The sequence below is a fragment of the Stenella coeruleoalba genome (genome assembly GCF_951394435.1).
Source record: "Stenella coeruleoalba genome assembly, chromosome: 1".
NCBI classification, from domain to species: Eukaryota; Metazoa; Chordata; class Mammalia; order Artiodactyla; family Delphinidae; genus Stenella; species Stenella coeruleoalba.
This window is the reverse complement of record NC_137169.1, coordinates 163030166-163058108: the sequence shown is the minus strand read 5'-3', so window position 1 is coordinate 163058108 and position 27943 is coordinate 163030166. Positions and strand designations below refer to the sequence as shown.

The 27943-nt window shown below is 36.2% G+C and overlaps 1 protein-coding gene and 1 pseudogene across 11 annotated transcripts; one reads left to right on the top strand and one right to left on the bottom strand.

Annotated features, from left to right (window-relative positions):
* Nucleotides 1–100: 100 nt before the first annotated feature.
* CD55 (CD55 molecule (Cromer blood group)) lies at nt 101–26799 on the bottom strand. 10 transcript variants are annotated; one of them, XR_013825098.1, is made up of 12 exons: nt 26368–26799; nt 25361–25543; nt 23755–23946; nt 23264–23363; nt 21236–21321; nt 17015–17203; nt 13050–13199; nt 12582–12665; nt 9014–9034; nt 4165–4237; nt 2366–2465; nt 101–1486 (listed from the first exon to the last, which is right to left on the bottom strand). XR_013825098.1 is itself a non-coding variant. In XM_079905292.1 (11 exons), exons 1-11 carry the CDS (start codon nt 26465–26467, stop codon nt 2417–2419), a joined length of 1227 nt encoding a protein of 408 aa, XP_079761418.1. In that variant the 5' UTR covers nt 26468–26799; the 3' UTR covers nt 101–2416. The 10 variants fall into 10 exon arrangements, 6 of the variants coding, with proteins under 6 accessions (XP_079761418.1, XP_079761420.1, XP_079761421.1 ...); XM_079905292.1 differs by having other exon boundaries at nt 101–2465; XM_079905294.1 differs by lacking the exon at nt 4165–4237.
* On the top strand, nt 21379–23257 carry LOC307177890 (DNA-directed RNA polymerase II subunit RPB11-like; annotated as a pseudogene). Its single transcript has one exon. The product of its transcript is annotated as a DNA-directed RNA polymerase II subunit RPB11-like (transcript).
* Nucleotides 26800–27943: the final 1144 nt, after the last annotated feature.

Here is a 27943-nt window from a genome sequence, read left to right as displayed (position 1 = left end):
AATCTTGTTAGTTGTGATGATAGTGGTTAGGTAGGAAAAAAAAGTCTTTATTGTTAGAAATACATATTTAAGTATTTATAGTGAAATGCCATGATGCTAATGGAATTTATTTTAAAATACTTTAACAACAAACAAGATGAAGCAATATGACAAAATAATTATTGTTAAATTTAGTTATGTATATATTCTAGTCTATTCCAACACTTAACATGTAATTGACAAGATGACAAGAACATATTAAGAATCTGGAAATTGATGTGATTGCCAGTTAGGTAATTCAATAACAAGTGATACATTAAAAGTAACTGAAAATGATTCACCCTAGGATAACCAAAGGGCGGCATTCTAAACTACTTATGAAAGGCAGGAAGGGACTCTTTTATTTATAAGTAAATTATTTACATTTAAGAAAATAAATGTCAAATGCCACCTGAGACAAAAGTGTGATCAATTATTTCTTTTTAGGGAAAACAAATTTTTCTTTACTTATCTTCTTGAACTTTTTTGGTATACATGTAAAATATAAATAAATATAAATTAAGCTTAATATTACAAAAGAATAAGATTTACAATTTGAATATGAACATCTCACTTTAGAAATACAGAATCTTTTCTTATATTAATATTATAATATCTCTGGAGACCTTTAAAGACATTAAGTCAATAAAGACACCTTGCACCCTTTCACAGGGCTGTTTTTTTTTTTACATTATCTTAAGAACAAAATTATAGCTGATCTATCTGACAAATAAGGAGCTAATTCACTATCTGTACTTGTATGACAAAGGAAGAATTATTCCTTCATTCTGTATTCCTCCTTTGTCACCAAATAACCCAAGAAACTCGACACTCTTGGGTCATTGGCATGTTTTTCCTTTAAAAAATTTTGCCAACTGATTCAGACTCATTTTAATGGAATAAGAAAAGATGAAAATGCCTTTTAGTCAGGAAGGATTATTTTAGGAATAAAAGGAAACATTTTTCATCAGTCTTTGGCAATTTTTCTTAGAAGAGAGTGGTTTATTTGGTTTCAATATCCAATTAATGTTTTTAATTTGTTGTGTCCTTTGTAAGTAAAAATAACATTACACATTTGTTGAAAAAAAATTCACTTTTTTTCCTTTTCTTCTTGCTCACATTCTAAGTATCAACAAATCTTTCCACTTTCCCACACTTTTATGAAAGTAATCACTCTCAATCTTGTGAGTTCTTCTATTTTCAAGAGTCTTAAGAGTGCTGAGAATGTGATTCCAGGACAGATTCGTTTTTCCTTGCTTCGTGGACATTCTTATGCATCTTAAAGACAAGATAACATGCAAAACGAAGAACACTACCACATATACTGTGTTCGCTCCACCAGAAAGTTCTACAAAATTAGAAATATTCTGTGTACTCATGTGCACTTTCTTCTCAACTCTTCTTTGGCTCAGTTAGCCAATAGTTACTAGCATCATAAGCAAAACTGTCAATGTCATACATATATGTCCTGAAAGTTAAAAAAAAAGTTTAAATCAAAATAATTTTATTTACTGGTGATAAACATTAGTTTTTTAGTTACTATGTGATAAACCATGAAAAAGAATTAGTTGGTTAATTTGGGGTGCAAAACAAGTGCAAAATTCGTAAGTTATAGTATGGACAACCTCAGCCAGCATAGTTTAGAGTTCGGTAGTTATAGCAATACCAACTAAAACATGACACTTGAGTTTTTAGTTTCTTGAGATTAAGTGGCCAAGCTGGATTCAACTAAGATTCTTTCAGATTAAAAGTCAGTGAAAACTCCCTGGAACAGAAGAAAGTTTAATCAAAAGAAGACACCTAGAAGGTTTCACAGGTACATACATATTAAGTTAGTTTTGCGTGATAATTTTGCCTAACAACATAAAACAGATAAGATCTGTAAACTTGACTTAGAAAAGACACGTTAAAATAGATTTAATATTTCTTAAACACTGGAAACTTTAAAAGTCACCAAGCAAGACGGAGGAGCAAACACAATATGGGCCAATCATCTCATGATGCAAGTAGTCACAATGAAGGCATTCCTATTTGTAAGCCCTAATGTATCAACCTTTTGTTTTTTCCAGATATTTGTAGCATTGTGAGCATCTAATCATTTCAATAAACTGAGTATAAAGCACAGGATGAGATGATGAGTATACTGCTGAAGAGTGAAAGACTGAAGACACGTCATATTAATGAAAGATTTACTGTGTTAGTCACTCGTTCAACAAAGAAAAACAATTCTGACAATAACAGAGGTTTAAGCCTCTATTGTCCTTTAATAGTCACAGATAGATATCAAGCTAATTGTGTTAATGGGCATTTTCCAAGATACAGAAGTTGATTTTATTGAACCATATACCTGTTGTAAATTAATAGAAGGTCTTACTTTCGTAGCATCACCAGTCACAAATCATGAAACAACATTAAATGCTTTGTTGTTCTCATGTGTGTAGTAAGAGCTGAATAGTAGAGAAGGAAAATACTGATTGAATTATAAAAGTTTAAGTTCACTCAAAAAGCAGTATCAGCATTTGCTTACAATCACATTCTTTTCATAAACTAAAATTTATCATATATATCCAACACTTCTAAAAGATGCAAATAAATCCTTTGATAGGCAAACACAAAGGATCACCAGGTGAAGGTACATCACACCATCACATGCATTAACTCTTTCTCCTGTCTCATTAAGATCAAATTTTAATTAACTCAGTATGAAATTCAGAGAATAACCAGGAATGTATAAAGTTAGCTCTTACCCTCAACATCTTATACTTCCAAAATAAGGCAAGTGGAGTGTTTTTAAGTGCACATTAAAACAGGCAAATTCTTTCTTAGAGGTTTGCATGAATTTCCTCTGATTCAGAAATAGAAGAATTAGGTTTACTGCAAAATCCCAATAAAATATAAAACAAATATTCCTTCCTTCTACATTTCAGCACTTTTCATTCTATTAAAAATATGATGGTCTATTATTTTACCAAAGTACCTAAAAAAGTAATGATAGCCAAGAGACAGCCAAGAGAGAGACAACTCATCACATTCCACTCCCCTCATCTACCAAGCCCCAGAGCAATGGTTTTAGAAGTAAATTAATAATGCTCCAATTCAAAAGGAGAACTGGACCAAATGTAAGAAAGTAGAGAAGATTGGTGGTTTATTCTTTTTTCCAGAGTAGTTTTGCTGAGACTTCTGTACCAACTTAATACCTCACATCATCCAAAGAATTGAAATAGGCAATTTAGTAACAGCATTAAAATATAGTTGTTCTTAATTAAGTAATGAAAAAATAGGTATTAGGGCACTTCAGAAAGAATTCAAGTTTATATGAACTCCACAATTAGTTTTCTGCACAACAAAATCTACAAAACAGAAGACAGTCAATTTAAATAATACTCTGTCTACATCAGAGCCAACCATGACTTTATACTTAACACATGTAAATTCAATGCAGGTCAGATGTTTCAAATACTGATCTTTTTTTCTGTGTGTTGTTGTTTTATCACCTGAGTGCTTACCATGTGACAAGTAAGGTTCTAACCTCTTTACAGATGGCAATTCATTTGATCCCATGAAATAGATACTACAATCCCATGAAGCAGGTACTATATTTCCCCCATTTTTACAAACAAGAAAATTGAGGCATAGAGAGGTTAAGCTGCTCACAGCCAAATGGCATTTAAATAGTAGACCCGGAATTGGAACCAAGCAGTCAGGTTCCAGAGCCTGCCCTCTTAACCACTGGGCTGATTTTGGCTAGACTGGCATCTGTTAATAAATGCAATTTATTAATAGGCCTAGTCACAGGCAATTTAACAATATGTTAGAGTTTCTCTTTCTAAATTTTTTTGCTTCTGTGCACACACAGATACTCTCATAAATTGTACTGAGTAGAGAAAAAGGTGAGTTGATTAATAGATTGCAATGAGACTTCGGCTTTCAAATCACTTAATGTCCTCGTATATACTGAGAAATCTAAAAATGTTTTAAGACACAGAGTCTGTTCATCCAGGATAGTAATCATAGACAAAAGGAATAAAGAGACAGCATATCAAAAAACGCAATTAAGCTAAGAAAATTATCTACTGGCATACTGTCAAGTTTTACTGGAAAGAAGCTAAGAATAAATTTTTAAAAATCATCAGAATTTCTGCTCACCCTGATTTTCCACTGCCCCAGAAAATTTTGACTAGAATCATGGTACCAATTATTAGAGTACCAGCAACACATCCTTGAGGGGGAAAGAATTTGATAAGACAGTTAATATAGAAACATGAACAATTATATATACAGTAGTTCACAGTGACAAACATATTAATTACGAGGCAAGTTAAAAAATAGGAGACATGAATTATATTTTGCTTGCTTGCTTATGTCACAACTCTGACAGTAAATACTGCATGTTATTTATCTTGTTTTCTTTCAAGGAAAGATGAAATATTTAGAATGAATTATCACAACGCTCAAATAAAATTTGACAGGTTTGAGAGGATTCTAAAGTGTTTCAACCCCACCATGCTTAATTTTAAATGATTTGATCACTGATTTAAATATGATGACTGTATTATATAATTTCAGCACTAGAAGGCATCTTAGAGTTCACGCTCATTTTGTAGATAATTAAACTGAGTCTCAGAAAGGTGACGCGTCCATATGTGGTTAATGGGAAGGCCATTTACTTAGTTTATAAAGGTAACAGAGATGTAGGTATTTTCCCATCATAGGAAAGGTATCATCATCTCAGCACCGAGAGTAAAACATACTTTGCCTATAGAAACGCTTTTCAGTGTTTAGTCTGTTGCAGATAAAATTTCTTTTAGGAAAACTAATATTTACTTTCAAGATTCAATGCACTATTTTGAGTTGAGCAACAGAAAATAATTGGTTAAATAAGTTAAATAACAGCAAAAAACTTTTATACCTTGACTTTTACACATAAACTTTCTTCTTAAAACCACCCATTGCCCTTTCCCCTCACCACCTTGGGTCTCCCTTTACCTCCCCACTCCACCCTCCAAATCCTTGAACTCTACTCTTTTGATCTGTACTACAAAGAAAATTATAGATGACACTAGAAAAGCAACTGAAGGTAATATGACTAACAAGTGTATCTGGTTCCAAATCAGCAAAATACTACAGATGTCGCACAACTGAACGGCCAGGTCGATACATAATTTTAAAAATAGCTGTTTCCACCACAGGTTTTATACTATTTTACCCAATCAATTTCTTTAATTGATCCCTTAGCACCATAGCATTAGTTTGAAAAGACTGTACTCATAAAATAAATCATGGCTCCTCAAAAATTTGGGGTTTCTTTTCCTTTCACCACTTCCCATTAATCCTACCATTTTCAAATGATGCAGAAAGATCCCATTTTCAGTTTGAATGATAAATGAAAATAGAAAATTTTAAAGCAATCCAGAATGTCTGGATGACATAACTTAGGAATATTCTTAGAACACTGATCAGCACGTATAAGTGATTCAGGAAGAAAGTGTGTGGAGGTTGATGTTTTAACAGAAAACCAGTGCAAAATACAGAAATTGAGAAATATAATTCTAAATAAATGATTCCTCAATAATTAATAATTAATGAGAGTATTATTTTGCAAATTAGAAACAAAGGAAACTTTAAAGTATAAAGGCAATGATCTTAGCATTCACCCAAAGGTGAATCAGTGTTAATTTAAGATTGACACAACTTGAGCTACATGAAACTATAAAATTATAAATGAAACTATGATTACGATTCCAATGTTCTTAATTATTCATTGAAGAGATCATAGGTAGGAAAACTACATAATTTTAGAAAATGTAAAAGGAGTAATTTAGTAATGTTCCCCATTATGTAGAATTATATTTACCTAGTACTTAAAACACTGCAAGGCAATTTGTCACCTATTATCTCATTATCTCCAATAATTGGCATGGTACTTGTAAATAGTAAAGAGTGTTCAGTAAATATTTATTAAATTGCATTGCATGATATTCTTTTCACAGATGAGAACACTGAGACTGAAAATGAATAAGACAAACAGTTTATCACCAGAGAAAACCTATTTCTAACCCCTGGTTCAGGGCATGATTTTAACTGTTCACAATATTCTCAATAAAAATACCTGAGATTACTCAAACAAAATTTGTATTAGATGGGTATTACATTAATATATAGAGTATCAACTCCATTCCCGAACAACCCAAGTCAGAACCTAACTACAAGATCTGGTATTATCAAATGAGACTTGTCTCCTTTTCTGAAGAAATGTGGATTCATCCAGTCATTTCGAAAGGTCTCACTTATACATCTCATAAAGTGGAAATGCAGTCTATATACTATGAAAAACTAAGAAAGCTATGAATAGGTTTTGTTCTTCCTTATAATTCTATTTAACATAAAGATATAAGTCAATAAGCATGTGATATTTAAAAGAAAAAGTATTTTAGATATTTCACTGAGCATTCTCTAATTTTTTCTTTAATATTCCTCCAACTGACCTATTAATTCCCACAAGGGATATATGAATGTCACACTATAGAATTTCAGCAATGGAGGGAAAAAAAGCAATACTTGTAAAGAATCAGGACTATCTTAATTGTCAAATTTGAGTTCTGCAGCTCTAGGAGAAGAATTTTTCTATCCTTTCAAGTATTAGTGCTGAAGAAGCTAGTCATCTGCGTCTATTTAAGAGCCTAATAGCTGTGTGACCTTGAGCAAGTTAAGAATCTTGCAAAGCCACAGTTCTCTCAGCTAAAAAGTGGAACATAGCTACATTATAGGATTGTTGTGAGAAGTAAATGAAATAATACATAGGCATATTTCAGTACAGTCCTCGTCACACACCAAACACACAAATATTGCTCTAATAAAGGACTGTTCTTATTCTTTGGTGTGGCCAGAGAGAATGATAAAATTATCAGAAATCCGTCTTAGGAAAATAGTGATAAAATAAAAATGAATTCTTAAAGCTAGGATTTATTCAATTTTTAGCACTATGCTAGTAGTTTTCACATCTGTTATCTCATTAAGCTTCCAAGACTTTAAATAGGAATCATTATCACCATCTCATAAATGAGAAAATTGGGAGTCAGAGAGATTAAGCAAATCACTTGGGTTGAATTATTACTAAATGGAAAAAAAAAATCCAAAAGAGGATTGAAACCAAGGTCTGACTGACTCCAAAGCACAAGTCTTCCTTCTATATGACACTGTTGACAAAAACAAAAACAAAAACCCCACAAATATATAGAGCATGTATTCTCAATGGGGTTAGTATCATCCCTAGAGGGGAAAAAAAAATCTCACTTTTTTATGTATAAAGTACAAATGTGCATACAGTACATAAATAGATTTATATTACATCTGTAGTATTACTATTTCATAGGGATGATTAAGAAAAAATGCCTTAAAAGCTCCTTGAGGGGGAGAGGGTAATAATGAAAAAAAATTTTTTTGAAAAACACTGATACAGAGCCAGCAGAGAATAGCTTTAAAAATCAAAATGCAGGCTTCACTTACATAGCAGATTAGAAAGTTCTGGGAAGAGTCGTCAGTCTCTACTTCTTAGCAGAATTAAATAGGAAAAATATTAAATACTTGCAAAGTTCTAATATCATTTGTATCATTCATGTGCACTGCAGTGTAATCAATAAAAGCAATTTCCTTGCTATAGAGTTTATCTTTAAAATGAGAAAAGTGACCGCATTCACAGAATACATTTAAGAAGTAAAAATATCAATAATTTCCAGGTTTATATTTTACAAGTATAGGATCCTAAAGAAAAATATTGTCATATGTCTGATAGAAGAGGGAAGGAGTTCCTCTTTATTTTTGAGCACATGTAGGAATTAAAACTAACCCTAAGGGAAGGTTCCTGGGAAAGCACACAGTATACACTTAAAGAATTTCAGAGAAAATAATAAGCACCTCAAACCTTCATTGAATGCCACTGAGCTTGTAAGAAAAAGCTCACCTATTAAATTTTTAAGCTCATCTATTAAAAATGTCATCAAATCATTAAATCATGAGATTTTCATTTAGAATACATTTATTTTTATTTAAAATATAGAATGAACAAAGTGAATTCTAACTGTTGGAATCTTTCAACATAAATCTTTTAGCTTAAAAGAGGTTCATTTAAAATATAAAAACTATAATAAATAACAATGAAAATAATAAAACAAGTACCTGCTTTCAGTTTTATAGACCCTTGGCTAATTCACGCATGCATAAGATAGGAGACTTCAGCTTATTAACACATAAATCAAAAAATTCATTTTTTAATATTTTCCATTAGACATTACTTATCAATATATGCCTATTTAGCTGTATTGCTTCTTAACAAACGTTTATTTTACCATCTTCTTTAGGAGTTTATTAATCTTCTTGTTAATGCATAACATCAAATAATTTATTTACGAACAAGAAAAGGACTAGACCAAATGCTAGAAGAAACTGCAACACAGGTATGTTTTTGGCCTCATGCCTATAGAAACAGAATACTTTTTAAAGATAACTTTAAACCATTGACAGGGAAGGGAAAATGAAGAGGATATAACCAAAGGTAAGACTCTTTGTTTTACTTGGGATAAGACAGACATCCAGAAATGGTCAAGGAGTAGTTTATGATTAATTATAAAATACTTGATGATAGAAACTGTATTGATAACTCTCTCCTCTTGTGGTTCTTTAGCCACTAGAATGAGATGTATTGAGACAACAGGCACACAATAATACTTGATCAATTGGCCAAATGATTTGAAGTTGTCCTAAAATTATCTTGGAACAAGAACATGGTGGGGAATACTTAGGAACGTACCAAGCACCTGATGGTAGTACAAAACACATCGATAAAATGCATTTACCTGTTTTCTCTTTGGCATCCGTAAACACTGTGTTTTAATAGTATTCCTAAGACACTTAAAAGACAATATAATTTTCCAGGAACATAGATTACACTTCCGAAAGCGAGGACAAGTTCTGTTAACTGCCAGAGAGCCACACTTACCCGATGCAATGATGCTAGCAACTAAAGAAAAAAAAAAAGGAAAGAATTACAAAACTAAAAATATTTTAAAGTCATTGATTTGCTAGCAATTTCACAAATATATAAATTTATCAACAACAGTACTTGAAAGTTCAAAAGTAACTCAGATTTTCATAACTAAAAGAAATAATTGTAAATAAATTGATGAAAACAATTATACATTATTAACTTAATCAAGTAACATATATAGCAGTGCTATCTCTATTAAACAGAGTCAACACTATAAACATAAAATACGATAATGAGTTATTGAATACTGAAACAAACACCATGTAAATTTGGTTGTATGACTTGATGGCAAGTCAAGGTTATTGTAAGGATTAATACTAACAAATGGAAGGTGCATGGTACATGACACTATGGAACACACTCAGTAAGTAGTAGCTACTATTATTTTTTCAATAAGAGCAAAAATAGTAAATAATATTTAAAAGGTAAATTAATTGTATATGAGAGAAATTTGATCCCAAATATTTGTTTATCACAATAATTGACTTAGGTTTAGGTTAAATTTGTTAAACTATCTTGTATTCTTGCAGAAAAAAATATTTCAACAAATTTAGCTCTATAACAAATTTATATAAGGTGGAACTTGTTTCTCTTTGCCTTGCCCTATTAAAAATTGGATGTATTCAACCTAAAACTTTTAGGCCCAGAGATGCCATAAAATTTTAAGAAGTCAGTAACCACATATGTGTTAAAATTAATGAACTGAATCTAAATATATCAACATAAGCCACAAAAGCAATGTTGAGTGCAAAAAGTCAAGTTAGGTAATGAAATATATGGCATACTGTTTAAATTATAAAAAATATACAAAACAATAATATGTACTACTTATGGTGATGTACATGTAGCATAAGAACAAAAACAGAGAGGAAGCTTGCACAATGAGGTATTACCTCACACCAGTCAGAATGGCCAGCATCAAAAATTCTACAAATGATAAATGCTGGAGAGGGTGTGGAGAAAAGGGAACCCTTCTACACTGTTGGTGGGAATGTAAATTGGTACAGCCACTATGGAGAACAGTATGGAGGTTCCTTAAAAAACTAAAACAGAGTTACCATATGATCCAGCAATCCTGGGTATAGATCCAGAAAAGATGAAAACTCTAATTCGAAAAGATACATGCACCCCAATGTTCACTGCAGCACTATTTGCAGCCAAGACATGCAAGCAACCTAAATGTCCATCAAAAGATGGATGGATAAAGAAGATGCGGTGCATATATATAATGGAATATTACTCAGCCATAAAAAAGAATGAAATAATGCAATTTGCAGCAATATGGATGGACCTAGAGATTGTCATACTGAGTGAAGTAAATCAGACAGAGAAAGAGAACTATTGCATGATATCACTTGTATGTGGAATCTAAAAAAATGATACAAATGAACTTATTTACAAAACAGAAACAAACTCACAGACTTAGAACATAAAATTTATGGTTACCGAAGGGGAAAGGTTGGGGGCAGGGATAAGTTAGGAAGTTGGGATTAACATTTACACACTACTATATATAAAATAGATAATCAACAAGGACCTACTGTATAGCACAGGGAACTCTACTCAGTACTCTATAATAACCTATATGGGAAAAGAATCTGAAAAAGAACAGATATATGTATATATATAACTGAATCACTTTGCTGTACACCTGAAACTAACACAACACTGTAAATCAACTATACTCCAATATAAAATAAATTTTTTTAAAAAACAATAATATATACTACTTATGGTGACATACATGTAGCATAAGAATAAAAACAGAGAGGAAGCTTGCAGTGATTGCCTTAGAGCAAGAGAAATGGGAGCAGGGAAATGTGCAAGGAAACTTTAACAGTAAGATCTGTAATGTTTAAGTTCCTAAAAATATTCAGGTAATGGCAAAATAGGCCTCAAGATAACCATTATTAAATGTATGAAATCATTATGAAAGTATGGTCATAATGTATAAAACACGATTCTAAAAAACACAACTATCTGATGCCACTGAAGAGTGATCAAAAGCGGGCAGGTTCTGTGACAAACCATAATGGAAAAGAATATGAGAAAACATACATATGTATATGTATATATACATATACATATATATACATATATATATATAAAACTGAGTCACTTTGCTGTACAGAAGAAATTAACACAACATTGTAAATCAACTATACTTCAATAAAATTTTTTTTAAGAAGGCAGGAATTGAAGTTCCCCTTTTAAAAAGGGGAAATAAATGGAGTGAGAGTTTGTGTATTTGTGGGTATTTGGCCTTTTACCTAAAGGAATAAAGAAACATACAAAGGAAATTTCAACAATAATACCTGTAATGTCTTAAGTTCTTAAAGATTCTGGGTAATGGCCAAATGAACTTGATCATGGCAATTACAAAATCTGGACAACATATTTTAAAAACAACAATAACAATGATTTGAAGGCATGGAAGAGCAAACTAACTCAGACAGAAACTAATCAAAGCTGAAGAGCTCAGGCAGGGGTTAAGCTGCAGGGAGTGAGATTTGCATGGATGCTGCAGGGGGAAATCCCTAGGCCACTTGGTGCAGGGAGCAGAAAGCCACAGTCTCACTGGTTGGAGAAGTCAGAGAATAGAGTTCAGAATCAACAGGGCATCTGGAAAGTGAGGGGCTGCTGATGCTCTATTTCTTGAAATATGTGGTGGTTGTACCAATATTTGCTTTAGAAAAGTTATTAAGCCTTATATGTATATTTCACACAGTTTTCTGCGTGTTGACGTCAATGAAAAATGAAAATAATTTTAAAAATTATCTCTTGGCTCAGTCCTATTGAGATTTTCCAAAAAAACTAAACAAACAAACAAACAAAAAACACATATCTCTATTAGAGAACAAGAATGTCTATTAATATAGCTATACATTAAGCAAGTTGTAAAACAAGAAGACATCTGGGTGGTCTGAAACAGCATTAATTAGTAAGAGGGGTTTCATTCACTCAACAGGTTTTTCTGAAATCTACAGCATATTTTACTCTGCTTTCATGAAAACTGTCATTTAAAGAGTTAATATGAACTATTTCAAAGAACTCTGTTTTTAATTACTTAGAAGATACTATTAAGGTGCTTTACCAAATTAGCAACTCTAGGGAATCTGGAGAGTTCCGTTAGCATGCTTGAAGGATGGGTCTCTGTCAATGAATCAGACCCAGAAATAAACCTTAAGGATTATCCATATTTGAATCTTTGAGGGGTCTTGAGGAATTCAGTGACTCCCTAAAGCTAACATCAAAAACAGAATTTCTTCACTGACCTTAATTTAGCATTGCTTTTATGGAGCCACAACATTTTTCTATATTACTGCAAAATGTTTCTTTCTTAAAGGTGTGCCCTAGCACAATCCAAGTCTGCCTCTGAAGAAAGTCAGAACATCAGTATGAAGACACTCTGCTACAATAAACCAGAGACTATTTAATTTTATAATCCCAATCAATTTGAAATTTCCACCATAGCACCTAAAATCCATACTTGGAAACCTGAACAGAGTAGTCAACTGACCTGAAGTAGAGCTTCCTCCTCCTTTAGGTGTGCTTGTTGCATGAAAACGTGTGGTTGCCCTGTGAACAGCTGGACTCCTTGTTGCTGTAACATGAGCAGAGGTCAATCTTTGTGTTGCATGGAGACTCTTGATCACTGGGGTATGTACAGCAGTGGACTTTTGTGTTGCTCTAAGATTCTGTGTAAGTGAAGATTTTGCCGTGGTGAATCTTTGGGTTGTTGGTGTGGCCTGTGATGCAGAAGCATTTGCCATGATGGGATTCTGAGCTGCTGTAGAGACAGTGTTTGATATGGGGGAATTTGGGGCTGTTGTGGCTGAAGCATTTGCTGTGGAAGGTTTCTGAGGAGCTGATAAGACTTCTGTAGCTGGAACATTTACAGTGGTGGGTTTCTGAGGAGTTGGTGGGGCTTCTGTACCTGAAACCTTTACAGTGGTGGGTTTCTGAGGAGTTGGTGGGGCTTCTGTACCTGAAACATTTACAGTGGTGGATTTCTGAGGAGTTGGTGGGACCTTTGTAGCTGGAGCATTCACTGTGGTGGATTTCTGAGGAGATGATGGAACATGTACTCTGGTGGGTTTCTGAACTGCTGGTGTGACTTTGTCAATTTGAAAGGTTTCTGTGGAGGAAAAATGTTATTTAAAAAATTAGCTAAATAATGTTGTCCAAGTTAAAATTTAGGAACCAATTGTTTTCTGTATGACTCTTCTCTTTCCTCACAAACAACTAAATATGATTTTTAGGAAACCAAGTATTCTCATGTATTTCCCAAAGAACTAAAATGTTATATTGTCTTTGCTTTGAAATAAATTATACCTTTAGGCAACTAAAGTGAATTTACACCCAAGTAGTGTTGAGGTTCTTAAAACTGTTTTCTATGTGAAAAAGGAAACCAAAGTCAGAGTTGGCAGTGATCTCATTCAGTGACACACCCCAAATAAAGATAGTTTTTCTCATAAATTGTCTTCTTTACCTCATGCCAAGACCAAAGAACAGCAGGATGCAACCTTGAACCAACAAAGATAATCACAACATAGTTACTTTTTCCAAAGCTTTCAGGACATGTTAGTGACCTTGGGAACTTGTTTTGTTTCACTTCTTTTTTAAAGCAATAAATTCAATTAGAATAAAATAACTCCCTTTTTCCCCTCTTGTGTTGGTTACCAACTTTACATAGGTTAGTTTAGTTCCTCTTTGGATTTTAGGTGAGATAATAAATATCTCAAGTGCAAATTATGTGAAGGTCCTATTCTGAGAGTCACAAATCTAACATTAAAATTTTAGGCCTTCCGTGCCTGTTTGATTTTGGGCTGCTTATGCAGTCTCCAACATAAGGCAGTACTGAGCAGTGCCTAAGCCTGTTTGACCACATACTAGAGACTGTTGTCAACTTCTCTAAGCTTGTTTTCTCATTTGTAAAATGAGAATTGAAAACAATGTGTCTTAGTGCTTTTATCATTGCTTTAAGTTGCCAAAGTTTTGCTATGAGGTGCCTGGAAGTGGTTTTGGTTTTATTCTGCTTAGAGTCTTGAGAGCTTTTGGAATCTGTTGGTTGATGTATTTCATCAGTTTGGGAAAATTCTCAGTCATTATCTCTTAGAGTATTTCTTCTGCTTCCCTCGCTCTCTCTCTCTCTCCCCTCTTTTTTATCATATGTTAGAAGAGTTTAACATGTCTCAAATGTCTCTTAAATTTGATCTATATTTTACATTCATTTTTCTCTTTGTTCTTCAGTTTTAATTAACCTTTCTTCCAGTTCCCAATACTGTCTCCTGCTACATCCAAATCACTGTTAAACCTATCTATTGTGCCCTTAACTTTAGATATTATATTTTCCCATTGCAGAATGTTTATTTTACACCATTTTTATAGATTCCAATTCTCTGTTGAAGTTCTCTATTTATCTTTTCTGTTAGTATCTTAAATATATTAAACACTTATTTTAAAGTCCTTGTCTGCTGACTCAATTATCCAGATCTTTTTTATTTCATTTTCATTTCTCCTAATTTGGTTATAATTTCTTGCTTCTTTCCATATCTAATAATTTTTTATTATATGCCATACAATTCAGATGATATGATCCACCAAAGGGAGGGTCTCCTTTTCTGATAGGCAGATTGGTTTGAAGTGATCACATCCTCAGCCTATGAGGGACTCAGCCTATGAGGGACTGATTCTGTAAGACTCAGTCTACTTCTGCTCTTGTCTCTGCTCCTTGGAAGTGGACCTTCTGGGTTTTTGATTTGACAGCCTGGTGGATCTTTGTTTCCTCAGCCCTGAGAGACTGCAGGAGAGCCAAGTCTGTCCTTCAGCAGTGTCCCAGTCCAGCAACGTAGCCTCCTTGCCCACACAGCTTCAAAATGAGCTTAAATGTCGTAAGGAGGACACTGGCTGTATGCTTGATACAAGCCTCTTCCTGTGATGGGTTTGTTGTCCAAATACCATAAGGTTCAGGGAGATCTCATTTTGTACTTTGGAAGCTTGGGGTCTAGCTCCCCAGTCTCACCTGCACTCCCAGAAATCAGCAAATGGCTCTTGGGAAAAACTGGGTCAGCATTTGAGGACTTCCAATTTCCAGTGCATTATCCTAGCTTACCACAACTATTGAAAGCTTTGCTAGAGTCTCTCTTTCCTGGCAATGGCCTTTTATCTGTGTCAAGATGGATCCTCAGCCCAGATGGGCCTCAGAATGGTTTGCCTTCACTCCCTACCCCCAGGAATTTTAGCTCATTCAGCCCTAGTTGTTCCCCTGAGGGAACAACCTATGCCTTTAAAATATGATTAAAAAAAAAAATCTACCCAGTTTTGCAGTCGTTGTCATGGGAGCACTGGCCTGCCATGACTTCCTTGGGCATTGCCATAGAGTTGTAAGCTCTAAATAACTGATGATTTAATAAAACAGGGGAAAGTAAATATGAAGTGGATCAAATGGCTAAATTTTAAAATATCAAAATTTACTCACAATTAAATGAATTCAACAATTAAATGAAATTTTCACCACTTATACTATCACATCTCCATATCTTAATAACCATTTTCATTAATGGTACAGAGAACAAAAATACAATATTGGTGGGACAGTAAATTGGTACAATTTCTTTGGAAACAATATTGTTAATGTTTCAAAAGTTTAGATGCATATACCTTTGACACAGTAATTATACTGCAAGGAATTTATTGTAAAAAATGTATTTGCACACATGTACAATGAACAGATATACAATAACACTTACTGTAGCACCTTTTGTAAAATAATTTTTTTAAAAACTAGAACAAAAACTAAATTCCCTTCAATAGGAGACTGGTTAAATAAATAATATATCCATACAATGAATATGATTTAAAAAAAGAAATATGTATATGTATATTTATTTTCTAGAATAAAACACAAAAATTCGTAAACAGTGGCTACTTCTGAGAGTAAGATTAGAGGAGACTTTTACTTCTCATTTTATACAATCATCGACATGGTTTTAATATTACCTCACTATATTTATGTATACCATTTATATGAAAAAACTATTATTAACAAGCAATAGTATTTAATAGAATCTAATTTAATAGAATCTAATTTAATAGAATCTAATTTAATAGAATCTAATAGAATAGTATCTAATAGAATTCAAGTATAACTATAAAAGTAGTATTTGCTTGAATTATATTGGCATTCAAATATGACACTGCTTAAATAAATGCCACCTCCTGGTCCTGTGAAATGTTATAATCCAGCTTCATTGATCTTCTAAATATCTCTTCAAAAATATACTTAAAAAGCAGTTCTAAAGATTCTGAGAGTACAGCCTGAGTATCAAAAAGCACTGAGGGAAGAAGAGGTCTAGAAAGATGAAGAAGAGAGCATTCTCAATAAGAGAGAAATTCTGGAGGCAGAAAACAAATATAATATAATTCAATGAAGTCAACAGGTAGGCAAGAGTTTCTCTTCGTTGTCACAACATATATAATCATCATCTAGATCCCTTAGTTCAATCTAAGATTCTCTCCCAATTAAATAAAATAAACCACTTTATACACTCTTTGTATAAACAAAGAGATATCTATATTGACTTACTGAAAGTAACATGGTAAGAAACAGCAAATTTAAGCTAATTCACTAAAAACATGAGACATATAATGTGTATGTGTACGTGTGTGTGTGTGTATATGTGTGTGTGTGTGTGTATATTCATAAAGGTCATGTGTGTCTTTATTTATTTATATGTTACCATATGTTCTCCACATCAGTGGTTCGTCCTTTTTGGAAGTCATAGACCCCTTGTAGATTCTGATGAAAAACTGTATCACCCAGAAAAATGCAAATACGCATATGTACAACATTTTACATTCATTTCTCAGGGAGTTCATAGATTCTCAGATGCCCATATATAGACCTAAAGGCAAGAATAAACCAGAAATATAACTCTGCAAACTGATTACCTTTGCATTCAGGTGGGGGGCCACTCCACTCTCCTTGGTCATCTCTTACAGTACAATTGATAGAGCTCTCTCCATGCAGGGCGAAGCCTTTAATACACTTATATGTTACAGATTGTCTATATGCGTAACTGTTTTGTTTCTTTTCAATCATTCCATGGTCAATTTCTGGTGGTTCTGGACATAAAATTTCTTTAAAAAAATTCCAACATATTTTAAATTAATTAAACTGGCAAAGTATTTTTATAAACAAGTAAGACTAAAATTTGTTAAAGATTTTATTTACAGAAAAAAACGTATTCTTCTAAATTAAGCATTTCATCTCAGAAGTGAGATGAAGCAGGGCAGAGATTTCCATTTAGGGAGTAAATGGACTTGAGTTTAAACCTAAGATGTACCCTTCTTCTTAGAGCAGAGAAGAGGGCTCTGCTTTTCATTCCAAGGAGAAAAGATGCCAAATGAAAGGAGTTGGGAATGTTAAGTGGCAAGTTTGGGAAACAGGAATTTTGGATAGAGCAAAAGATTTTAAATGTCAGGATTAGACTTTGACTTTCAGGATAAAATTTTTTAAGCATGTGTTAACTCTTGGCCTTTTATTTAAAGTAAATCTTACTGAGCAGCTGAATTTGTAAGACAAATACAAGCAGAGTATTGCTTGTTATATTATAAAAAGAAGCCTCTCCCTCGCAGTTGCCCTGATAAAAAATTCAATGGTTCCACGTTCTCTGGAGCCATGAAGTTGTTTTTCTTTCTTTCTTTCTCTCTTTTTTTTTTTAAGCAGGAAAGCAATGTGATCACATGTGAACATCAAATTATATTACACAAATACTCTTAAGTACCCAGAGAATACTAGCAATTTACGAATTACTTTTAGGCCATTGATCAAAGCAAGGAACAAGAACAAGTTAATCTGATTTACACTGGGCTGGGTGGGCGATGACAACACATATTACCATCAGTTCAGTTCCAACATTTTCTGAGCACCTAATACATACCGGGCATTGTTCTATAAATAGAAGCGAAAAATGGAATAAGATACAGTTCCTCTGTCTTAAAATACAGTGGTAAAAGACATTCAAAGAGATCATTTCAATACGAAATGGTGAGGATTATCACAAAAGCATGCACAGTGGTGTGGAAAGAGAGAAGAGGGACAGTTAACCAGCCTGGGGGGTCAGGGAATGCTTCTAGGAGAACTACAAGAGCAGACCCTTAAGAGAAAAAAAAAAAAAACTAAGCAAAAAACGGGCTGAAGGACATTCCAGGCAGAGGCAGTGTCACAAGGAATGATGGGAGGGCATGAAGAAGTCTGAGGTATCTGGACAACTACAGAAGTTTGCAAAGGATGAGGGCAAGACATAAGCATGGAGAAGCAGGTAGATCATGTCTAGCCTTGAACACTGTATGGAGGAGTTTAGACTTTGTACACAATGAGGAGACACTAATAAGCTTTAAGAAGGAAAGAGACAAGTCACATTCGTGTCTTAGATGGATCACTAGGTAGAGTATAGATGAAACATTAATGGAGTGTAAGAATGGAGGCTGGAGGCCACTGCAATCAGTATCACTTGTGAACTCGAGCAAATGGGACTCCTGCCTTAGCTCCCACAGCTTAAAAGTCCATGCTCTGGCCCTCCTCTGGCTGTGCCTCTCTCTACTAGATGGGGAATCTGCAGGGCTGAGGGGGTATGTTCAATGAGAGCTCCTCCCCCACCCCATTCTAAATCATGCTCCAGGAACTGGCAGCCAGAACTCCCTGTGCCAACACCTCCTTCAAGTCTTCGCCTGGTCCATACTCTTGAGGATGGTCTATACTGTGGATGTGTTCACCTTTAGGTCAAAGTTCAATGGAGTAGGGATAAGGGTTACAGGGGACGTGACTTGGGTGTGTAGGCCGAGCGATCCATTTACACACATCAGAGACCCCTCACAGTGCAAGAAAGGGGCGCTGACTTGAGAAAGTCTGTGTCTTAGGCCAAGCGACTTCCATTTATACCCTTGTCCTGGACCCTGAAAATGTTAGGGGTGACCCTTATCGCAATAGTCCAGACAAGGGATAATAAACTATATTAAAAGTGTTATAGGTGGAAGATAAAAGACAAGTTTGAGGGCTTCCCTGGTGGCGCAGTGGTTGAGAGTCTGCCTGCCAATGCAGGGGACACGGGTTCGTGCCCCGGTCTGGGAAGATCCCACATGCCGCGGAGCGGCTGGGCCTGTGAGCCATGGCCACTGAGCCTGCGCGTCCGGAGGCCTGTGCTCCACAATGGGAGAGGCCACAAAAGTGAGAGGCCTGCGTACCGCAAAAAAAAAAAAAAAAAAAGACAGGTTTGAGAAATAGATTAAGGAGTAAAGGAAAATGATTTAGTGATTAGAAGTGAGAAGATAAAGAGAGGGGCCCGGGATGACAGATATTATCTAGCAGGGATTGATTCCAGGCTAGCATGTACTAGCAGTCTACTAAAATTATTTTTGAAAAAGAAAATATTGGCAGAGAGAGAGGAAAACAGATCTTTCTGATACTGAGGCTTTGTTCAGAGGTAAACAATTATCACTCTTGATTGATTTATAACCAAGGATAATTTTTGAATATGTCCATTGTTCATTCGTTCTGTATATCCACACCTCCATATCCACATCCACACATGGACATCAATGCTGTCTCATGTGTTGATAGAGGCCAGGGCTGCATACTTGCGGTAAAACAGCTCATTGCTTAAGAATTTATACTTTCCACTTGATGTTTTTGGTACTGTCAAAACAGAAAAGTTATGTGGAAAATCAACCCTAGGAGAAGTAGGGCTTTAATAGGGATAATTGAAGACACTGGGGTTGCTGAGGACAAAGGGCTCTTTCCTGCAGGGTTCAGATGTCAGTGCCTGCTGAGTTGCAGAGACAGATAAAAGAATCAAAGAGGAAAATATGAACATCAGGATGTTCACCACAGAGTTGAAGATACCAGACAGAGAATAGAACCTGGCCTAGCCGTGGGCAAGCACGAAAAGAGAGTGGGTTTGCAGTGCAAAAGCTCTACTATGCTGGAATACGTGCTTGGTGTCCACATTTGTGACACTCATGACAGCAATTGCTTGTAAAGATATTGGCCTCAACTGGGAAACCACTTGTTCAGGCTTTGTGACAAGTTGTTGCCTGTGTTAGAAAAAGATATGGTCCAGCCCCTGCTTGCTTTCCATATTTGGTTCAGTATCATTTACAGCATCCCTTACTGGATGGTGGAAATAGGAAAGGTGATAGTGGGTAGTAGTGATGGATATTTGAAAATAATAATGAGAAAAAGGGAGAAATAGTAGCTATGGGAGGGCAGGGCGCCAGATGGGTGTGGCTGGAGTAAACTCCTGGCTGGCAAGGCTTCATTTTATTTGTCTTCGTATCAGTTGACCCCACACATTCCCTACCATAGAGTGTCAGTCAATAAGTTCTTGATAAATTACACTGCATCTACTCTAGTCTCCTGCTCCTAAAACCCCCCAAAACTTGCACTTAGCAATCATTTTAATGACAATGAGAGAAATAAAGCCAACTTTTTAGAATATTACATATATTTATTCCTCTCAATTTTCAGGAGACATATGTCTCTAATGCACATACATTTAACTTGATATGTCCATTTAGGAAATTATCTCTGTGTCCTATTCCCCCCTTGAGAAGATAAGATTTTCAAGTACAGAAACCATACTTCTTCTTTATTATGTAAGGTTATTTCTCTAATGATAAAATAATATACCACACTTTAAAACACTTCTACATAACTACCTCAGTTAATAATCCTTAAAGGAACACATAGGTAACACTAGGCGTTAGAAGACTTATGGGTTTGAAATCAAGAGATCTGGGTTAAATGCTTTCTTTTGCCACTTATTTTGGCATACAGGATCAAGTCATACAGACCCTCTGATCAATGGCATTTTAATCCATAAAATTAAAAATTATGGGGGGAAAAACATATCTATTTTACTTGATTCTTAGAAGGAATGGTAAGATGACCAAGAACAATATAAACCTTAGTTTGTTTTTAATCCTTTCTCCGCACAGTTAATAAATTAAGAAGCATTACTAATAGAGATCTTTAAATTACATAAAACACACACACATTGGAAGGTGAGGGTACTACAGATACATACTGTGGGTTATTCTTAAAGAGCAGGAAGCAATTTATTATTAATTATTCAGTCCCACACCTGAGTGCTTAGAATTTTTCAGTCTTACCTTGGCATTCTGGAAATGGATCACTCCACTCCACAGTATTTCCCGCAAGAGAACAGTAACTAGAAGTTGCACCAACTAATTTGTACCTAAAACAATGAGGGAAGAAAAAAAATTAAGTTCCATTCACATATATTTGACTTCCCTTAAATTCTCCAGATTATCATCTTAAAATATTTATGACACCAGTAGATAGAGACAAAACAATAGTTGATAAAAGTCCATGGGGCAGTTTAAAGGAAAAGAAAAAATTATATCTAAAAGGGTGACATTAAAGAATAAAAAAAGGCGGCTTTGGAGGCGGCTGCGACGCTAGGATGAACGCCCCTCCCACCTTCGAGTCCTTCTCGCTCTTTGAGGGCAAAAAGAAGATCACCATTAACAAGGACACCAAGGTACCCAATGCCTGTTTGTTCACCGTCAACAAGGAAGACCACTCTAGGAAACATCATTAAATCGCAGCTGCTGATGGACCCACAGGGGCTGTTTGCTGGCTACAAAGCACACCCCTCCCCCCACCTTGGAACACAAGATCATCATCCGCAGGCAGAGGGACTACAGCCCCCAGGAGGCCTTCACCAATGCCATCACAGACCTCATTAGTGAGCTCTCCCTGCTGGAAGAGCGATTCTGGGTGGCCATCAAAGACAAGCAAGAAGGAATTGAGTACTGGGCCGCACCCGGCCCTTTTCCAGGCACCAGGTGGACGAGAGAACTTCTTCCAGCCGTGGGCCTCCTTGTAGAAATTCCAGTGAGCCCCTCACCCCCGACACCGATGTGTCCTGTACATAGTTTTATCTTCCTAATAAAATGTGGCAGGAAAAGACCCAGCTGTGACTTCAAAGCAAATGGACCATCAGTTCAGTGGAGGTTGCGGACCTGTTCCAAAGCCACGCAGGGGCCTCATTTCAGGACTGGTCCAGAGACCCAGATTTCTGTCTGAGGAGGTGGCAGGAACAAACTCATTCTGGACAAAACCTGGGAACCTGGGGCTGCCAGGCAGCGTCTCAAGCAGAAGGAAACTGAAAACCCATATGCTTCCAGGAGTCTCTGCTCTAGAAGACTCAGCTGCCAGGCCTGCCTCCCAGCAGCTCTCCCCAGGCTTCTCTTACATAGTAGAGTTTAATAAAAATATTCACCGAAAAAAAGAAAAAAAAAGTATAAGACAGGCAAAATATTTTTGATTTGGGTAGGGCACATGTTAGAAAATAGTAAAGTGTTTTAAAACATTTTTAAAAGATACAGATGCTTAAATATTTTATATTTCTGAGTTCTAAAAGATCACTACAGACACCATAGAATAATAGAATGTACTTCTATTTAAAGGGTTCAAAGTACCCCCAGATTTAATATTAATGATATTAGTGATCCAAACATCTATGTTTAGTACAGGAGACAAGTGATAATGATAGTTTTATAAAGAACAGGGATACACACAGAGAATAAAATATCATAATTCAATTTGCAGATATTAACTGAGAGAATGAGTATAAAGGTTTTAGCAGCACCTGAGACACTGACAATACTCAGTGAGTAAGTTCCTTTTCCCTGCATAGAGAACTTATAAAAGATCTTAGGTCAGAATGATATTTTCACACTAGGAATAATTGTTTTTAACCCATGATATTTTATAACAGATTGTTCGTATATAGAAAAAACAAATGCAAATTCATTATTTAGGTAAAGAATGGTTTCATATTTAACACTGAAAGGGTTTAATTTCTCCAAGGATCATCAACTTATCACAAGTATTTTCCTATACATATCACACTTAAAATTTTATAGTGAATCACATATGTACTGAAATCTAACCATTGAGAGAATTTTGGTGGTATTATAAGAAATCTTCCTTTCTTGCCCCATTTTACTAAATTTAACTGTGATGAGTTCATGATAAAGGATCTTTGAACAGAGGGGTGGTTTTATTGCTACTAGCTTGTAAACACTGGCTACAAATCTAAAAGCTTCCATCTTAAATCCTAATTTGTTTTTCCATTTGTTAAATATAGTGTTTCATATACCCAAACTTACCCTGTATTACATGAAAAATGGATGGGCGATCCAAATAACAGGTCATGTGTTATACTGACATAGCCATTTTTTATTTCTCTAGGGTTAGCACATGATTTTTCTAGAAGAGAATACAAATTGATTTTTTCAATTAAATTATCAGGCACATCTATGCAAATTCATCATCTGAACCATTGATATTACTTATCCTTAGACTATTTAAATCGTACCTTCATTTTATCAGTTTCAAGAAAGCAACATATTTAGACTATACACTATTTGATTTTAGGTAACCTTAAACTAATTAAATGAGAAATCAGTGAGTAAAGTAATATTTCTAGCTCACAGGTATTTAGTTTCCCTAATTTAAAATAAAATGGTTCCAATGGTTCATTTAAGAATCATTCTAAATAATAACATGTACACATAGAGTTCCACTATGAGTGAAGGAAGAAACACTATTTTCCCCAAACACCATATGATTAAGAATACTCTTTAAAAATTATACTCACTTTTACAAAATTCATCAGGTTTGGACCATGTAAAATTCTGAAGGCAAGTTAGTTTTCCTGAGAGAGAATGGTCCCTCATGTAGCCCAAACGGCAATCATATTCTACAGTGGAACCTTCTGGGAAATAATTCTGTTTGGTATAAGACTTTTTGAGAGATGCAAAAAGTAGCCTGGTTGGAACATCACAGCTACCTAAAAGTATTAACAAAAGCAACAACAAAAAAATTAATATCACTTTATTTTATAACCTATGTTTAATTATCTGGTCCTATATCACTCCTTTTTCTATACTTCTTTGTACATATTTGGTATTTATATTAATGTCACTATGGCACTGACAGTGTATCAAGCGTATTCACATATAAATTTTCATTTCCTAGTTACTAGAGGCCTGTGAAGTAGATTTGGTACATAGAAGTCACTATGCCCACAATTTAGAAAATATAACTCATTTAAGTTGCCTGGCATAGTTCTGGAACTGACTCAATGCCAGTTCCCTTATCCTGCCCCATGTAGCACAGGGGTAGATGATAACTGGTATTTCCAGATCCCTGGGCTAGTGTCCTGGACAACGATAATAGTTAACAATAATAGCTAATATTTATTGAGTGCTTCTAAATGTTTTACACATATAGACTCATTTAATCCTCAGAACAACCTACGGGGACAAGGATCAGGTGAGCCAATGGTGGACCTAAAAGTATTTACAAACTGTAAACATCCAGGCAAATGTGAATTTATAGTGGCACGGTATAGTGGAAGGGGCACTGGATTTATAGTCAAAAGACTCAAGTTTCCACCCTGGCTCTCCTGCATAAGGGAGCTCCTGATCTCAAGGAAGTTGTTTAACTGGGGGCTGCTTTCTCAACTGTAAAATGTGGATAAGTCCCTAACTAACCTCAGGGAGTTGTCGGAAGGATTAGATGAAGTACTATATGCAGAGGAGTTATAAACTCTAAAACATGATACATGTGCAAAGACTTATGTACTTCAACCTCCTGCTTTGTATCATGGATAGATAAAAAGTTAAAGGTGATCTCACACCTGATTTCAAAAAATACTTGTGGCAGTTTCTATCTTTACTGTAGCTTCCATTGCTCCAAGTTGTTCAAAGGCAGGAATCAAGTCTTACCTTTATCTTTACTTGTATATGTCAAAGCTAATCTAGGGCTATGCCTATAATGATAGATTTTGAGATAAAAATTGAGAATTTTTAAAAATATCACTACAGAGTTGTATTGGGTAAGTCCTACTTTACAAAATGAAATTTAAGAAAACAGAGGATCTCTGTTATGTGTCTCAAGGTAATTGCCAAATGTAGTTATATATAATTTACTCCCTTAACAGTACCTATTGTTTATTTTTGCTATTACTCAGTTCAAGAGTTACAGTGTTAAGGGGGAAAAAAAACCCGTTAACGAAGTGCAGGACCTATTCCAGAAAGCAATGCCGTCAATTAGCTAGATTGTGGAGTGCCAACAGGTATACCCTGGCGATTAATAATGCTAGAAAACTATCGATTACCAGTCACTCCAAACAGGGATAAAATTAAACTTAAGAAACATTCCATTCCCATAACTTTTCTAAAATGAAATGAAAAACTTACGATTACAAAATTCTGCAAGCTCTGACCATTTATTATCCAGACAGACCACTGAGTCTGCCTTGCCAGGAACTTTTACAAAGCCTTTGTTGCATTTGTATGTTACTGTGCTTTGTTTGGGAAAACTTTTAAGAGCTCCCAAAGCTGGTTGGGCATTAGGTACATCTGGGGGAAGGCTGCAGTCACCTAGGGAGGAAAAAACAGAACTGAAGGAAATACAACTTTTCAATTCATTGCAGCATTCCTTTCCCAAGACGAATAAGGGAAGCAGCAATGGCTTTCTATGCCCACATAACATTCCCATCCAATGCTCAGCTGACATACCGAGAACTTGCTAGGCTTCCTGTGTCAATTAATTCAAAACTAAAATAGTCGAAAATAAATTCCTGCCCTTCGTTATCTAATATATACATACATATATATATATATATACACACACACACATATGTACACATATGTACATATATAATATATATATAGTGCTTTAGACTTTCACATACATACTGTTGCTAGGCACACAATAAAGACAGACGCCCCCTTGGAACGTTACACCTGGAGGAGATGACAGCGCAAACTTGTAGCGCCAAGTCTGTACACGACTGGACCCTGTTGAGAGGTGAGAGTGGTCAACTATTTGGCCTTCCACCCTTAAGGAGATGCTGAGGATTCGCTCTATTCGAGCCCTACCTTTTGGCTTCCGGGTGTTTGCTCCCTGTACCCTCCACGCCTCACTCCTAAAACCCTGCCAGCTGCGGTCCAGCACAGCAAGCTTCCTAACTGCCGGCTAGCAGCTGAGAGCCTCTTCCCGTCCCCAGAGATCGTGCCAGTAGGAGCGCTGATAGAGGTAGAGGATTACGGGAACAATTAGGGATGCCGACATTCCTCAGCGACCCTGGTCCGCCGACTTTCCGGTTGTTGTAGAGACGGGCCCTGCCCCTCCCACACTGCCTAAAGGTTTAGCCTGAGGGGTGGGGTGGGGGGTCCCTGGGGGGTCCCCGACCCCCACTCACCCGACGTAGCCGGAGGACGCAGGAGCAGCAGCAGCAGCGGCGGGGCCAGCCCGCCCAGTAGGCGCAGCACAACTGGGGCGCTCCGCCGCGCGGGACTCATGGCGAGCGGGGACGGGGATCCGGCGTTGGGGCTCCGCGGTCTCTGAGGTTAAGACCAAGCAGGCAGGCTCGAGCCAGGAGCTGGAAGTAGGAGCAGCGCCCGGTAGTTCTTCAATTTGAGTTAAATTAGCGCCTTGGGCGGGGCCAGGGCTCTGAATCTCCGAAAGAGATGGGTGGAGAAGGGCTTTGCTCACACCAGGTGCTGGGCTGGGTAAGGGCGGGGGCTCCATCGTCAGTGGCCTCTGGGGACCCAAGCAGAGGAAAGAGGGATCCTGGGCAAGGAGAGGAGCTCTCCGGTGCTGGACGCTGGTGGGGCGGGGGGAGCTGCAATGAGTCGCCAAGTGGAAATGTAAATATCTGCTTTCTTAAGTAAACAAAAAAATGGAACTGAAGAGAGAGCGGAATGGTTAAGAGGCGCAGGCTTTGCTCCCCGGGAGTCTGAATTAGTTTAAGTGGAAATTAAGCGCACTTGAGTGCTACAAAGCTGAGCTGTATGTGCGTTGGATTTTGAGTTTGCTCCCGGAGCTGAGAAATAGGGCCCACACAGGGACATGGTGTCTTCAACTAGGAGGTCTGTCAAATGTCAACAAGAGGATGGGAGAATAAAAACCACAGTGTGTTATCTCCTAGGAAACTCTGTAATATGAAAACAGCAAGTGGGAAACCACCCCAGAAAACAGGTCAAGAAACACAACAGGGAGTGAACATTGTTTTTACCGTGTTTGCATGAGAATCGCTTTCCTCTCCAGGGTTTTCCTTATATACCAAGGACACCTCTTGAATTCAACTTAGGGACTATTGTAGTGTGACTACAGATAGAAAGTCACCATCCTGTGGAGTATGCGTGTGTGTCGGGCCGGGAGAAAGGTGACAAAACAAAAACTGAGCACCAGAAAGTTAAATGATAGTATGGTGGATTTTAAGAGGAAGGTTTGTTAGAAGACCTTAAGTATATGCCAGGGGTTTGCCAGGCTGGCCACACCTTAGAATCGCATGGGGTTTGTCAGGGGCGGGGGGTGTTTTTAAAATCCAGATGTTCAAGCTACACCTGACAAGTTAAATTACAATCTCTGGAGATAGGACCGGGCATCAGGATTATTTAAAGCGCTCCAGGTAATTCTACTTTGCAGCCAGGTTGAGAACCACAGAGCTATATGGTGCTGGTCAGAGTGAAGATCCACCCAGCCCAGGACTGTCTCTGTCAAAAACACTAAAGGAGACTGATGAGAAGGCCACTTACTCATCTTCAAGGAGAGTAACTCAAAGTACATGTTTCCCTTAAGTAATTTACCTGATCTGGTTAGCAGAGTCCTAGCCTAGGTTTCCTATGCCCTTCAAACACTTTACCTAATTAAATGGAATCCCTGACTTGGAATTATGCCTTGTACCACAGACCAGCTGTGGAATCCATGACCCCTATCCTTTCCAAAATGCTTTCTGATCACTCTTTATTGGTTTGTATGAGCTTTATAAGGAG